The 15,609-nt window shown below is 35.1% G+C and overlaps 2 protein-coding genes across 4 annotated transcripts in view; one reads left to right on the plus strand and one right to left on the minus strand.

The window, feature by feature from the left end:
- The window catches only part of MCU (mitochondrial calcium uniporter), a 147,686-nt gene that overhangs the window by 68,368 nt on the left and 63,709 nt on the right, over positions 1-15,609 (minus strand). The window lies entirely within an intron of this gene.
- The window catches only part of jv (javelin), a 43,593-nt gene that overhangs the window by 19,002 nt on the left and 8,982 nt on the right, over positions 1-15,609 (plus strand). The window contains exons 3-4 of the mRNA XM_070111302.1: positions 5,167-5,561; positions 6,159-6,468. Coding sequence (XP_069967403.1) covers positions 5,167-5,561; positions 6,159-6,468 — 705 coding nt within the window. The remainder of the gene's footprint in view (positions 1-5,166; positions 5,562-6,158; positions 6,469-15,609) is intronic.

Raw genomic sequence — 15,609 nt, forward strand, 5'->3', positions numbered from 1 at the left:
GGTAAATGAAATAATCAAAATTGCAAAGCCTCACGAACTGAGGCTTAGACAGCATGTTAATGAGGAGGCTTCCAAACTCATTGAAACTGCTGGGCCAGAAATCCGACTGAAACGCAAGAAGCCTACCGACCTATCAATAGAAGCAGCAAATGTATTTCATTAACATTTAGCTTTGAAGTATTTTATATTTTATTTTAATTAAAAATGAATTGTTTGTCAGTATTTTGTTTTTATATACTAGGTACAATTGTAAAAATAAAATATAAATAAAAATAAAAATATAAGAACTTGATTTGATCGGTTACTTTGTATGGCAGCTTATGCTATAGCGGTTCGAAACTAATATGTGCCAAATTTGGTGGAGATAATTTGTCAATTGAAAAAGTTTTCTGATTTTGGCCGATCAGTTTGTATGACAGCAATATCCTTTATCCGATATCGGTGGTTCCGACAAATGAGCAGCTTTTTGGTGAAAAACAAGCGGACAAAACGGACACACAGACGGACATGGCTAAATCAACTCAGCCGGTCACGCTGATCATTTGTATATACCATTAATAAAACCTGTTAAGTCTTTTTTTCGAATTTTTAACGAAAATTATTTAAAACTTAATCATTTGGTAATCAACTGTACGTTTGCAAAGAATGTTGGTAATATTGTTACTAAGAAGGATGGATAATTGCACAATGAAGCCTTCAAAAGCAATTCATAGGTAATGCTAATTGCCTAACTGTTTCTGTTTCATTAGATAATTGGCATATGTTGTTTTAGAGGTGATTTACTTTAAAACAATATTTTTCATTAAAAATAAGCATTTGAAGAAGACAGCTGGCAGAGAATAGATTTCGAGCAATACACACTGTCACTGCCACTGCTAAGTTACAGTTAAATTAAAATTTATTGCAGCTGTTATTTTAACAAAATTGCAAGAGCGAGATGCAAAGGAAGCTTTCATGAAGGCAATAGCCTCCAATTTCATCCTTGAATTTAATTTATAAAGCAACATACTTGTAACAAGTACACGGACAACTGGCGCTCACTCGCTTGGGTATGCTCTTGCCGCAATGCGTTTAAGTTGTCTTGTTGTTGGCCGTTCTCTTGCTGTCAGCTTCTTTGGGCCCACAATGTACAGACGAGGAGGTAATCATGAAAAAATTGCCCAAGTCGTTAAGCGTGTCTGTCAAGTCGCCAACAACAAATACTATTATGTAGCATATGTAGAAAGCAGTGAAATGGGGTTGCAGACGATGCAACTTGCAAATTGCTGCAGCATAAATACTGGAGACAAAGGCAGTAAAAGTGTAGAAAATGAGTGGAGTTGAAGCGCAACTCTTTTAAGGCAACATAAGTTATGCTTAACTGTAATATACCCACGTAAGACATCTCAATTTTGTTTTTCTTTAACAAGAAGTTTTCTTAAGGATTGTGTGATTTTTTATGACGAGAACTTTATAGTAGTTGTAGTAAAAGAAATCACCTTTACGCGTAAAGTCTTCATTAAAGTAATTGTTGCCACTTAGTTAATTAATTCAAATATAATTATTGACTACACGGTTACACATATTTTTACTTTTCTTTATGAGGTAGGGATAGTAACGAATGGAGAAACATCCCTTGTCGTCAAATAAACATTCAATGTTCTCTTGCCTCTCACATGGCTGTTGATAGTTAAAATTTCAATGTTGCGGTCAATCCGTCTATCTGAAAGTTGGCATGGATCAAAAGCTAATTCCTCTCTCGATTAGAAAAAGGTTATATAGTATAAGTATGTATCTCAGATAAGATGGTACAGCAATCTTCAGCGTAAGATTTTTGACCTCTTGCGGGTAGGTGATGTGCGTTATGCTGTACGCCTAGTGTGAGAAATATTGTACAAGTATAATCCAGCGGCTACATCGGTGACACAACTCTGGCGTTTTACTCGAAACGCTGTTTCAGAGTCTGTGAAAAAAGTTGTCCCGTAAGGGCTGGAAATTTTTTGGGTTCATAGATTTGAGATAATTTTAAGCTGAACAATTTTCCTCATCACCAGATACCTTTTTTAGAAGATCTTATTAGAGGTAGGCCGCAGGATCAAGAGAATCCAATTCGATTATTAAAGTACCCTCTGTGAATCTTCTTTATTTATTTATGAGTAAAATAAAAATAATTTTTTTTTTTTACTTATATGTGGATAAAACCCCTTAGCATACCTAAACTTTGGTTACGATAATTTTTTTTGGTAATTGTCGTCACATTTCGTCTTGTCAACAAAGGAATTTTATAAACTTTTTTTAACAACAATTTTGAAGCAACTATGACATTAGCATTGGGTCAAAAGCAATGAAGATCTGACACTTTCATAGCTTTCGTCATTAACACATTCGTAATTCATAAATTTCATGCGTCTTTAAACCAGATTATCGCACAAAACTTTCAATTAAATCAAATGTATACACATATGCACATACATCTGTACTTATGTACTTAAGTAGATACTTGCCATTGAGGCTCCGGTTGTGGTCACGTCTGTATGTAAACGTATGGCAAAAAGTGGAAAATGCAATAGGGAAAGCAAAAGAAAGTGTTTGTTTGTACTGGTGTTTAAAGAAGAAATGTCAGACGGATGCATGTTGATCAGTATAAATATGCTTATGTCATGTAGTTGTAAAGTAACTTCAACATAAATAGAGAAGCAAACAAGTTTTACACGTGCTAAAAACTTGAGAAGTTAAATTTTTAAAACCATTTTATCGCTTGCACACTTGTGAGTTTTAATGTTCACACATAAAACATATGCTGATGTATTACACAAACGACCGAGCAGGAGAGCGTGTGTTCAACCTGTGTAATTCTCAGACTTTGAAGAGTAATGTAACGCTGCTCAAACTATGCACATACGAGTATGATATGTTTATAAGAGAAGCCGTAAATCCTAATGGCCAACTATATAATGGTACCAATTTTCTTTCAATTGTCTTTCTATGCAAAAAGAGGATTCATATATGATAATATTATATATTGTAGTATATTGTATTATATCCACTACATTATCGTTGCAATTAAAGAATATAGAACGACGCAATTGTTTGTCCCATGAAAGTATCTCTTCGCAATTTATCAATTTAGAAGCTGCGATTAGTTTGTACACAATTTAATATCATTCTCAGAATGGAATATTATTTCGGTGACGGTTCAATGTTTTGGATAATCTTTCTTTCACCAATATTTAATACATCAAGAGCCGTCTAGTTTCCATTAAGCCCCATGAGAAACTTTAAAAGTGCTCTTTTAGTTAGTCGACAGTTTTTATTTATTTAAATGGTATATTAGATTTCCATACCAAGATTGATAATAGTGTTCTCTGTTTTGCTAATTGGCATTTATTTTTGTTAAGAGAGGTTTTGTCTTTTTAATTTATTTCAACAATTATTGTTTTTGACAAAAGTTATCTAGGACATTCCGTTTGCTAATACAAGCAGATGATAGTTAGTTAATAAGAGCTGCCTTTAATTCCCCAAACGTTAAAGAGTGGCGAATCGAACGAACTATACCAGTTGTTCAAACAAACTAGTACCATTTGCAGTACAATTAGTAGCACCTTGGCTTAGCGCAGCGTCTCTGCCTGCTATAAACCTTATATCTCAGTTATTTTATATATATTATTTATTTTATTATATTAGATCCAGGTGAAGGTCTAGTTAGGTCTTATAAATTGTTGGCACTACACCACCCTGCATTTAGGAAAATAAGCTGACTTACTTTTATCGAAATAACTAAAATTTTTTTCGATATATTCATTCCATGCTCGGCATATTGGGGGAGCAAGTATTATGAACCAAATTGTCAAATCAATTTTGAAAAAGAGCTGTCATATGTTTAATGACGCTTGAACGCTGCTTCAGTCTGATTGTGCCAATCTTCAAATTTTTATTTCATAACAAGGAGCTATTTTCCGAATTTTACTTGACCGAGTTTGAAAATTATTCCAATCTTTTAGTATCAGGCTGACGGGACTATTATATGAGAACTACAAAATTTATAATCTTATCTAAGCCTAATTAGTTTCACTCATAACTAATTTGACCATGTACCTTGAACGTGTACGATCAATTGAAATAGAAGTTCAAAAGCTGAAGGTCCGGTAAAGGTATAACGAAATTGACTGCAACCAATAGCAAGTCTGAATAGGGTCGTATAATGCAGATAATTTAAGCAGCTATAATTTACAATTTGAACAATTTTAATTGTAAGCTTTCAATACTTTTGAAAAACGATCAATAATTTAGTACACTCCTCATAGCAATTATTATTAAGATATTTCATCAATAAGAGAGGAACAGTAAAATTATTCTCTTTTTATTTGAATAGCGCAATCAGTTGGAACTGAGGTTTCACGCTCGGTTGAGCAGAGCTTTAAGAAATGTTAGTCACGCCGAGGCAGTTAGCACAAATACTAGTACATACATATCTATTTACATACATTTAAACAAGTTTTAATTGAAATTAGTATATGAAAAAGACACTTATAATTAAGTTGTAAATATATATTTCGTCGAATGAATATTTTTTTTTGCGATCTGTCAGTAATTAGAATAAAATATTTGATTTAAGTACGTGTATATTCAATGTTTACTATTTTTACAACTCCATATTTTCTGTCTAATACAGCAGGTTGAACGCATTTTAGTCAAGCTTTCAAAATTATATATGCACAAAATGAATTTATTGCGATATATATCCATTATTTTAGCTGCCCAGATACTCGTAAATTGTAAAATATACAAAATTCATAAATCATCGAAATATTGTTTGCAAACAAAAATCTACAATACGACAACGCAGGTACAGTTGTCAGTATCAGAGTGCGTGTGACTTCTGTAAGAGTGTGCACGTTCAAGGTTAACAAACCGATTAGCTTAGTCTTGCTGTCGCAGCAAAGTGCACAATTAAGAGGTTAATCAATTTCAATTTCAGCCCATAAAATGTCTTATATAGATCTCTGGATAGACAGCAGAGTGTTTTTAGAATACATAACCATTAAAATTTTGCGACTATTACACGCCGCACAAGCGATTTTATTCAGTCAATTACTTAGCCACAAGCACACAGCTAATGAATCAATGCCGCTTTTTTGTAATGATTACTTTTATTCTGTTTTCTCTCTATTCCTCCCTACCGCTCAGAAGATCCAAAGAGCTCACGTACAACTACGTGGATCGCGTTCGTTTGGCCGAGCATTCGCTGCAACAAGATTATAGATGTCCGACGCGCGGTTCCGGCTGGCGGCACAACAATAAATCCATCTCGCACTTGGACTTGGCCACAAGCTGTCATAGCACAGCTTTTGGACCAAGTCATTGGCCACATAACCGCCAGTTGCGTCATTCGCGTTCGTTAGATTACGCACATCTAACGGAACGTTGTAAGGATCCATTGGATATTGCTGAATTCTATTGGCGTTTAGATCCGGAGGGTGATGCTTTATATGAAGATGAGTATGAAGACGAAGTGCCAGATGAGGAAAACGAATTAATATCACGATATAACGGAGAGCAGTCATTTCGCGATTATAACTACGGTGAGTATATATACCATGATATTGATCTTGTTTTCTAAACTATACACTATGTACCTAAATTTAGTATACTTGTATATATTTTCCAGCCTTTCTCTGACATAAATATATATAAATTTAAATTTAACGCTTTGGCTCCAGAGCCAATATAAAGATATCTCGTTTATTCCCATTCACTTGTTATGATGAGATCTTTTGCGATCTCTCTGATACCTATCTAGTTCGGATCAAACTTGATCAGATGGTATAATGTATTGTAAACCAAAATTAGTAGGTGAAGTTATGCTCTTTTCTACTTTAGAGATAGGATCCCCTGTAATACTACTAAGGGAGTAACAAAGTTGCGATACTTTCGAAATTCTGCCTCCATAGTATGAAAGAGAACTATTACAAAGAAATATGTATTTCCGAAACTAAGATAGAGAGGCGGCTTAGTTATGAGTACAATCTTCAGATTTAAACCTTTTATATGAGGATTTATTGGATGAAAGCCGTCGGTGAAATAAAAACCTATCTACATCTATGCGTTAACTATCAAAAACGTCGTACTATATCCGCAGTTCAAACTAACTTTTCTCATTTTACCTTTATTTTATTTAGCTGATAGTAATTATCACACCGCACTCGCTAACAATAACCAGCGTCTGCATCCATCGCATCTCCCTAATACTTGTAGTAGTGCTGCGAACAACAATTTAGTGAAAACGCCGACAGCGACGGCGACGGCAACTTTGCAAGGTTTCGATTTCGGCAGTGAGTCGTGCAGTTTGCGTCGATCGCGTAGCTTAGCCGTAATTCGTGAAGAAACATTTAGCGACTTGCAAATTACAACCGCCAACAATAGCCGACGATCGCAGTTGATACCACGAGCGCGCATTGTCAATCGGGGCTTCATACGAGAACGCGAGCGGTAAGTAAATATTAAATGTTATTAGAGCAATTTAAAAGGGAACTGAAAAGGAAAGTCGCGACTAAAGTGCACACAAATTATGTTTATAGTACTTCTGTATAGGTACACTCCGTGCAAATATTTTCTTTCATAATTACTGTCGTTATACCCAACTACATATTAGGGCAAGGGGAGTTGAGACATGTGAAGAACTTTGTGGTACTTAGTCAGTTAGTGTTCTGTGTCGTCATCAAATCTTGTTCTCCAATATTACTTCTTACTACATTAAGCTGGCGAAAGCATGAAAACCCTGTCGAGGTATAGAGTAGGGTGCCAAATAGTCACAATGCCAAATATCTTGTGACCTTTAGGTCCATAAGATGCTTACGGGCATCTTGTTTTTTATAAAAATTGCCTTGATATAACATTTTGAATTTATCTAATAATACAATATGTAAGCTGGTGGTTTCCGCATTTAAATGAGTTCACTGAGTTGAGTCTCAATAGAAATGGTTGCAGACAGTCCCATTCAGTTAAAACCCTGGTATTCCTTGAAGTAATTTCTATGCCGGTCGTCATTAAGTTCATGTAATAGTTGTAGGCAGATACGCGACATATTCTCATAAAGACGTGAGTCAACCCTTACCTTCTTCAAAGTTTAGTTAACTTAGGTAACTTTTACGTGCACCTTTCGAGAGTTGGTAAGTGGCTCTGCGTGGGGAACAAACCATAATTAGCTGTAGATGTCACTTGGTAACCCGACAAAGAGGACAAGTTTAGTGGTCGTTTAGCTACCGAAATTTGGGGCATCAGTAAACCGATTAAGTAAGGGGTAGATGTGTGGAAAACGAACAAGAATAGCAGAAAATTGTCAGAGATCATGTGGGGGAGAAGTTTTTCATGGAAAGACATATCCCATGAGAAGAGAAAAGGATTGCGGATGTTCAAATATAGAACCAGTAGAAGATTAGTACGATTCTTGCGATTCAATATGAGATTCTTATTATAACAAAATCGAAAAAATTCTAGTGTGAGAGCCTACACTTAAACTAAATAAGTGTATATATTGTAAAGACGAATTCACTTCGCTCCCCTTTTAAAGACAACTTAGAGAAATACAGACACAAATTCGTTGCTCGATGAATAAATATATATTAAGGCAGATTTAGATTTAATTGTATTATATTTTAAAACCTGAGGGTGCAGCTCAGAATTGTGTCGAATGTATCCGATTCTCATCTTATACCAATTTTTGAAGTTTTTTTTTTCAAAATTATACTTAAGTTTAGTTTTAAACAACTGTTTATTTTATTAACCGATTATGTTCAGTGTAAATAGGCACTTAGCTAAAAATATTACTATAACTATTATTGCGTTTGTTTGCAAGACTGTGTATTTCTATGCAAATAGTTCGCGACGTAAGTGGTCCGCGTATAAGCCGCCACTTAGTGTCGCAGTTGGCGACAGCGAACCGGACGATGCAGATGAGGAGGGGGATGGCTGATCGCAAAATCCGAAACATCGCGTGCGGCGCTTTGCGATTCACAAGTGTTTAACTTTTCAATTTCTCAGCGTTGGACTGACGCTTCCGTTTGTGAAGCAGGGGACTGCGGGAGAACTACAAGCAAGTTTATGCGGATTTTCTACGAGTTGGTATCTACAAGCAGCTGATCAGCTGGTACGCTTTACGGCAACCCATAATAGGCCGCACAAAGCTTGCGAGCGGAGCTTGACAGAGTTTAGTACTTGGTAGTCACGCGTGTGAGCCATACGCTGTGCTTCCCAGACTTGGTCTGCTGTACAAATTTGACGTTTACATCAAATAAAGTTCCGAGAGGTAGCATCGCGCTGTTTCCTAAATAATCGTGGTTAAGTGCAAAGCGAGTTTTATTAAAAAACTCAGATTGCAGTGCGGCGAAAAGTCGTTCATTTTCGCGCATATTCAAAGCGAAAAGTCTACAGCAACTACGCTGGTATGTGTATGTGTGTGTGCGTATTTTCATGTTAATACTTGAACATCTGTGGCGCTTGTGTCACGTGTGCTATGGCGAAGTGTCGATGATTTTACGCCGCTTTGCGCCAAGTGCTGCTGAATCCCATGGACCCAGTTAGGGTTTTCTGTAATATTTTTTAGGAGCTTGCTAGTGTGTGTTGGTGCTGTGCACAAAATTTTCCGCTACATGCTAAACTTCGGCATAATATATGCGGTGTGTGGTTGACTGCAGTAGATTACGCGCCAATCTAGTGAAAAATTGCTAAGCTTGAGCCGCTTTCTGCCAACGGTGGAAAAGTTTGCATATGTAGTGGTGTGAAAATTTACATGCACCTACACACACGAAGTAAGTCTATCCAAAAAATCCCCACTTTTATTGATTTTTCATGCTCGCGAATGGCTGCTGCGAGGTGTGTGCACTCTTCGATATATTCGGGTTTGAGCTGAGCCCACCGACCCACTCTACACAGCTTATGTAGTAGTCTGTGTATTGTTATGACTTGCTCGTACTTATCCAAGCTACAGAAATTTCGTGGACCAAATATTTGGCTTATTATTTTTATTTTTGTTTTGTTCATAAGTCCGCAAAAGTCGGTAGTACTCAACGAGCTTCCGAAGATGAGATTTATAATGCAACATAATGAAAAGGCTAACAATTTGTTCTGGAAGAGACTTTCAAGTTCGCATGTGGCTTTAGCTAGTTGTTTTTAAGTCTTGAACGAATTTGTTTGTCATAAAACTGTAGAGAAGTTTCTGATTCAATGCTCAAAGTTTTCCACATTTAAAAGTTAATTGAAGGGCAATTCGTTGGCGTTGAGTCAGCGATGTGGTTTTGTGCGTGCCTGTGTATGTGCAAGGGAGGGATGCGGTGGCAATTGAGCTTCATTGGGAATAAGGCCGAAACTAGCTTTAGTAAACAAAAGCAATAAACTGCCACAAGCCAACATAAAATGATGAAACATGTGTAATATAAACATAACAAATTAGAGATTTAGTCTGAGCGAGATTTATGTGCAGTTTTAGTATACTATAAATTGCCAGTATTAAAAAATCAAACCCGTTATGACAGAATAATTTTCGAAACATTAAAAAATTGTCTACAGGAAAAACTGTTGTGCGATAATTTATTATTGATGTAAGGTATCCAAACGGACGAGTTTTAACGGGAATCGTTAGTCTGGAATAAATATCACTTGCCAAATTTTTTAACTTTTCTTTATCAATCGAAGATTATTTGAAATTAAAGATTTAGCGAAGCTGAGGAAGATTAATAATATGGAAGAAAATATGTTTTTATTACCGGCAGCACTTTGAAGCGTCTTGTTATTATCCGCCAGAAAAAGTTTTTTTTTTATAATATAATATTAATATAAACACACAGGAAATACTTAATCCAATAGTTTGTCCTTATTAAAACGGACAGAAAAGAATATAATATACGACTATTTTGAGAAGAATAAGGACTTGATGACTGCCATGACTAAACTGTTAATTTGCCAGTTTTAAGGGTTTATATTCACTCGTGAATTTCAAAAAAGCGAATATTGCACAAGTAAGGAAAGGCTAAGTTCGGATGTAACCGATCATACTCTTGCAACTTGCAAGGATCGAACCCGGGGATTTACCGTCAGGTGTTAACAAATCTTTTTATTAAAAAATGTTGCAAAAGAATTCAACATTCAATTTCGTGGACCGATTTCTGATATTTTCGGCATTAAACTATAGCATATCCAATATTATACGTTCAGTCAATTTTGCTAAGATATCTTATCGGTAACAAGCCAGCCGGAATTTTAAAAATCTTAAATTAGTTATATGAAAGCTAGGGGTAGTACTGATCCGATATTATCTATTTTTGAATCTACTAGTGATGACTATTAGAAATACCCGCTTTCTCAATTTTATTAATATAACTCACATATTTGCCGATATATTCGGTATACAGTCAGCCGAAAGTTGGAAAACATTTCTAAACACGATAAAAAGCAATAGGAACTGCGTTCCACGTATTCGGTATCTGGGGGCTTGAATAAATTTGAGACAATTTTTGGTAATAAAATGGCGCACTTCAAAGGCACTATTCGTGTAAAGTTGTATGCCGAATCATTCATTGGTACTTGATATGCACACTGAAAAATTAAAAAATCAGATAGAATTAAAAATTATCTCATATGGGTAGGCGTGGATCTTTTCTGATATCGTCTATTTTCGCACCGGAATTTAGAAATGTTAGGTTATTATTACTTACTATATTTGGTTGAAATCGATTGAATGGGTCCTGAGATGTGAGTTTTCACCAAAATGTGGACGGTGCCACGCCCATCGCTGTACCCAATAACAGCTTTATATCTTATTGTGGAGTTTATTTATGGCACTTTATAGGTTTTCGATTAATGCGCTTTGTGGACGTAATAATGGTTCGATTCCGCAATCCATCTGAAATGCCAACCCTCCTTGAGTGCAAAGACATGTGTACTAAGTTTCATCGAGATATCTCAATTTTTACTCATGTTATCGCTGGCACCGACGGACGGACGGAAAGACGTCGTCATTCTGATAATTTTTATAATATACAAGTATATATTATATAATTATATATTGATATTGTACATATATATATAATTATATATTGAACGTAATAGTCCCCTAAAACTTAAAACGGGTTTTTCTCGAAACGATTTTTTCAGATTTTGATAATAGATTAATTTTTTAGGCCACTCTAAAATGTAAAAAATCGGGAATCTACTATTTTCACAAAAATCGAAATTTTTATCAGTCCTACGATCATTAACTATATTTTCTATTAAAATGAAAAATTTGGTGTTTTTGGATTTGAGATAACTTGAAGCAGAGAATTTTCCTCCCCGCCACTCAACTTTTTTCGGATGTCATCTTGGATATCGGCTACGGAATCAAGGGAACTCAAATTTAATTAAAATGAATCAGCGATTATTAAAGTACATTCAATCCTGTAAATGCACATTAATATTTTTTATTTAATAAATGAAATGCTTCTTTAAAACTGGGCCTGCAAGTTGATATAACTCCTTAAGTCATGCTGTGGAAGATGGAAGTCTAATTAGAATACGACACTAGAAACAGATACTCGCTTTGCGTCAAAAATTTAACAATAGGATATATTTACTTACACATACAGTATTATTTGCTAAATGAAGTGAATACACACATTTTAGTACAAGTATGTCAATTAATTACTCGTCTATATTTAACTATCAACAAGTGTTCGGCGTCTCGGTGTTTTCGGAGAAAACAAATCATGGCTGGCATACATATAATGTAATGCGCTATCGAAAGTAATGGAGAATCGAGTGACTGATATGCAAATTAATGCAAATTCTAAATATATCTTATATGGCCAACAATGAAATCTACATAGTTTTTAAAAAATCTAAAATATATGGTTTTAAATAAATCTTTTTCAGAAGTGTTAATAGGAAGTCAGCAGCGGACCTTCTTTGCGAACCATTGAATAATGTTAGGAACTATTTCAAACTTATAAGAAACAAGAAGAAGAAAATAGTTGCACCCAAGCTCTAATACCCTTCACAAATAAAGAAGCTTCCATACAAGGACACGATTTTTTAGATCGTTATCTCAAAACCTAAGATACTAATTCGCGTATATGCAGACAGACGGGCAGACGGACATGGCTAAATTGATTCAGCTCGTAACGCTGATCATTTATATACTCGTATATATTTTATAGGGGCTCATACGTTTCCTTCCGGGGGTTTCAAACTTTACCATATACGAAGTTTGTTCAAAAAGTATCGCGTATTCTATACAAATCCTTTAATTCATTTTTTGGAATAAGCAAAAATCGATCGAAGACGTACCTAAATGCGTCCAAGTTAAACAGCTGTCAGAAGTTAACTAGACATTCAAAATGGCCGACCTTGTCAGCATAAGTAAGGGATATGAGTACCAACATAATGCAACAAAACAATTGACAATCGAATACACGTAGTCCAAGAAAATTCAAAAATCGCGATACTTTTTGAACATACGAGGTTTGCATGTTATGAAAATATCTTTTCTGACATTTTGATTCATCTTTCTCATGTGAATTTTTGGGCGGTGGAGTGAAACCTCTTTGAAAATCCTAAAAAAGGATCAGTTCAACGATCAGATATATACATTTTTAAAGAAATTAACCTTTATTGCAGCTATCATTAAAACGCCATCATTAAATTAGGTTACTTAGGATTATAGCTAATTAAACCCATAAGAGCATCTGCACGGTAATTGAACGATTCATTTTCTTGCCTTGCACATTGATTAGAAATTTAAACAGCTTTCAGCATTTGGAGAATAGATAAATATTGTAAACTAAAAATTTTGAAAAAGTGAGCATCGTTTAAATTTGTTTGTTTTCCCTGGTGATGTACCATATATAGTAAGAAGAAAAATTAGAACATTTCCTTGATTTATAAAAAACAGTGAAATGTTTAGGTGTTAGTTAGTTTCGGTGATTGGAATATGAGTGTACTCTGCCCTATCTATCTGTCTATCCACAAGAAGAGAGATCCCGCACACTGCGATAATTACGGCGGAATTAGTTTTCTGAGCACTGCATATAAGGTTTTTTAACATTATTGTGTGGAAGACTTAAGTCCATTGTAAATAAATTGCTTGGATATCAGTTGCCTACTGTGTGGCCTGGCAAATGCGGCATACACCAGATTTTCACAATAAGTCAAATGCAGGAGAAGACCCTTGACAAAAAGATCACCTTTTTGTGGATTTCAAAGTCGCTTTCGACAACACTGACAGATAACTCTTACCAACAGATAGATCTCTCTCTCTCGACGAACAAAAATTACGCGCTATAAGTCTCTTATTACTACCGTTCCAATGAAGAACCGAGCTGAGGAAGCACTTGGAACATTCGAGAAAACTGTTCTCCGCAAGGTCTTTGGAGCCGTTCGCGTGAGCGATAGATATCGCAGAAGATGGAACCACGAACTGTATGAACTCTACGGCGACGTGGATATACAAAGTTAAGCGCATAAAATCTAACAAATGTGCAGGTTAGGCCATGTCCTTCTCTTGGAAGATGATGCTCTAGCGAAAAGCTCCTTCGATGCGAAACTTGTCTGCACTTAGGATGTACAATTGGCTTGACCTCGCAAAGCATAGAGGCATCTGGCGAAGTTTTGTGTTCTCGGCCCAGACCGATCCACGGTTGTGGTGCCAAAGACGAAGAAAGAAATTACTAACCTACTACTTTAAGTACATAGGTAGGCATTGCCTTTGCCTTAGCAATTACATCTCAACAAAAGTAATAAGAGTTTACGATTACCATAAACTCATACATATATTTATGAATATGTTTTGTGGTTCCAAGTGGTGTTAAAACACATACATTTATATGTACATATATAACAAATAAATGTTGGCACATGAATGTCATTGCAACCGCAGCAATACAACAATAGATTGAAATTTCTCCGGATACACTCTTTTATCGAGCAATCCTTTTTATTTTGTGTATCACGGTTGACATCAGGCGTCCGAATTATGTTTGCTTGAGGCATTTTCTAGGTCATTTCATTGGCATCGAGCAAGGCATGTGGTCAGACCGTTGGCGTCTGTGCAGAAAAATGAGACTACACACAGCATGCACGCCAAGTATATAGAAAATATGTGCCGAGTTGTAAACGGATGTCGCATATACATTTCTACATATGTAAACATACACATATATGTAAGTATTAATGCAAGCCCCGGGCGCTTTTGCTGAAAGTTTATGTATTTTATGCGCAATTTTTTAACTTTTAGAAGCTGAACGAATACAAAATATATACATATGTATACAAGTAGATATATACCATACATATAGCTTACACTACAAAACTCATAGTGCACGGGATTTTCAGTATTGTTTTAATAGTGGATGAAACCAAATAATTACTTATTTTCCGATATTTTCAGTATTGTTTTAATAGTGGATGAAACTAAATAATTACTTATTTTCCGATATTCGATTTTAAGTGTTTTTGTGGAGAATTTAATGAAAGTAATTAAAAAAGAAATTGTTTTAAAATTTTTTACTAAAAAGGCTTTTTGAAATTTCAATGTAAAATTTTATTTCGCCGAAAAAGGAAACTGAGATAACTTAGGAACCGAAAGCCGAGAATCATCTTACTACTTATCAATAATGCTAACATTATAGATAAGAAATAGGTCGACGCTTTATCCTCAGTTCACATATTTGGATTCCTTTCGATAATCATACAGATATCTTGAATTACAAATAATATTTATTCTTTCTGAAAAAGCTAGATTATAAATATATGGAAAGCATTGACACAAGTTGAAAGTCAGTGGAGTGAAAACGAGTAAATGCGATTAGAATTATTAAAGTTTTGGCGCGTAAAGAGTTTAAAGTGTTGTTAATAAGTCATGGAAGAAAGGAAACCCCACAGCTAACTTCATGTTATGGCCGATTCGCTGTCATTTGTAATAGAAACAAAATGACATAAGGTTAATGATTTCCTCCTGGTCTGTAATTCGAAAATATTGACTTTAGTTGCAGATTAACGATGACGTATTGTAATATATACCACTTATGATTATTTTGTTTGTTTTAGTATATGAGAATTTTTATACTCTGACATATTAGTTTACACCATAAAGTATATATATATATAACGATGTCTGACGAGCTAAGTGGATTTAGCCAAGGCTCTCTGTATGTATTTCTGAGTTTTTGAGATAGCGAAGAAATTGTGTCCCTAAGACATGAAATAGCTACATATAAAGAAGATTCTTTGATGGATTCTTGAGCCTTTACAGCAATGTATTTTTTAACTAAATATCAAATTTTATTAAACAACGCATATATTTGAACAATAAATTAAAAGTGAAGTTAAAATATACAAGTCCACTCAGACTCTGTTACGCTCTTATTAAATAAATTAAATATGCCTCTAAACGTTGTACTATAAATTGTTCTGTTGAAAGCCTTAATCATGTGCAATTATGTATTTTATAACAATAATAACGAGAAACTATAAGAAAACCTATAAATCTTAAGTTCTTAAAAACGACTGAAACGTAACATAGTTTCACCTTCGTTGCGTGCATTCATACCCCAAACGGGAACGAACGAACAATGCTCAACGCCCATGCCCACTCCCCACTGC

This window comes from Bactrocera oleae, chromosome 6, assembly GCF_042242935.1.
Source record: "Bactrocera oleae isolate idBacOlea1 chromosome 6, idBacOlea1, whole genome shotgun sequence".
Lineage (NCBI taxonomy): Eukaryota > Metazoa > Arthropoda > Insecta > Diptera > Tephritidae > Bactrocera > Bactrocera oleae.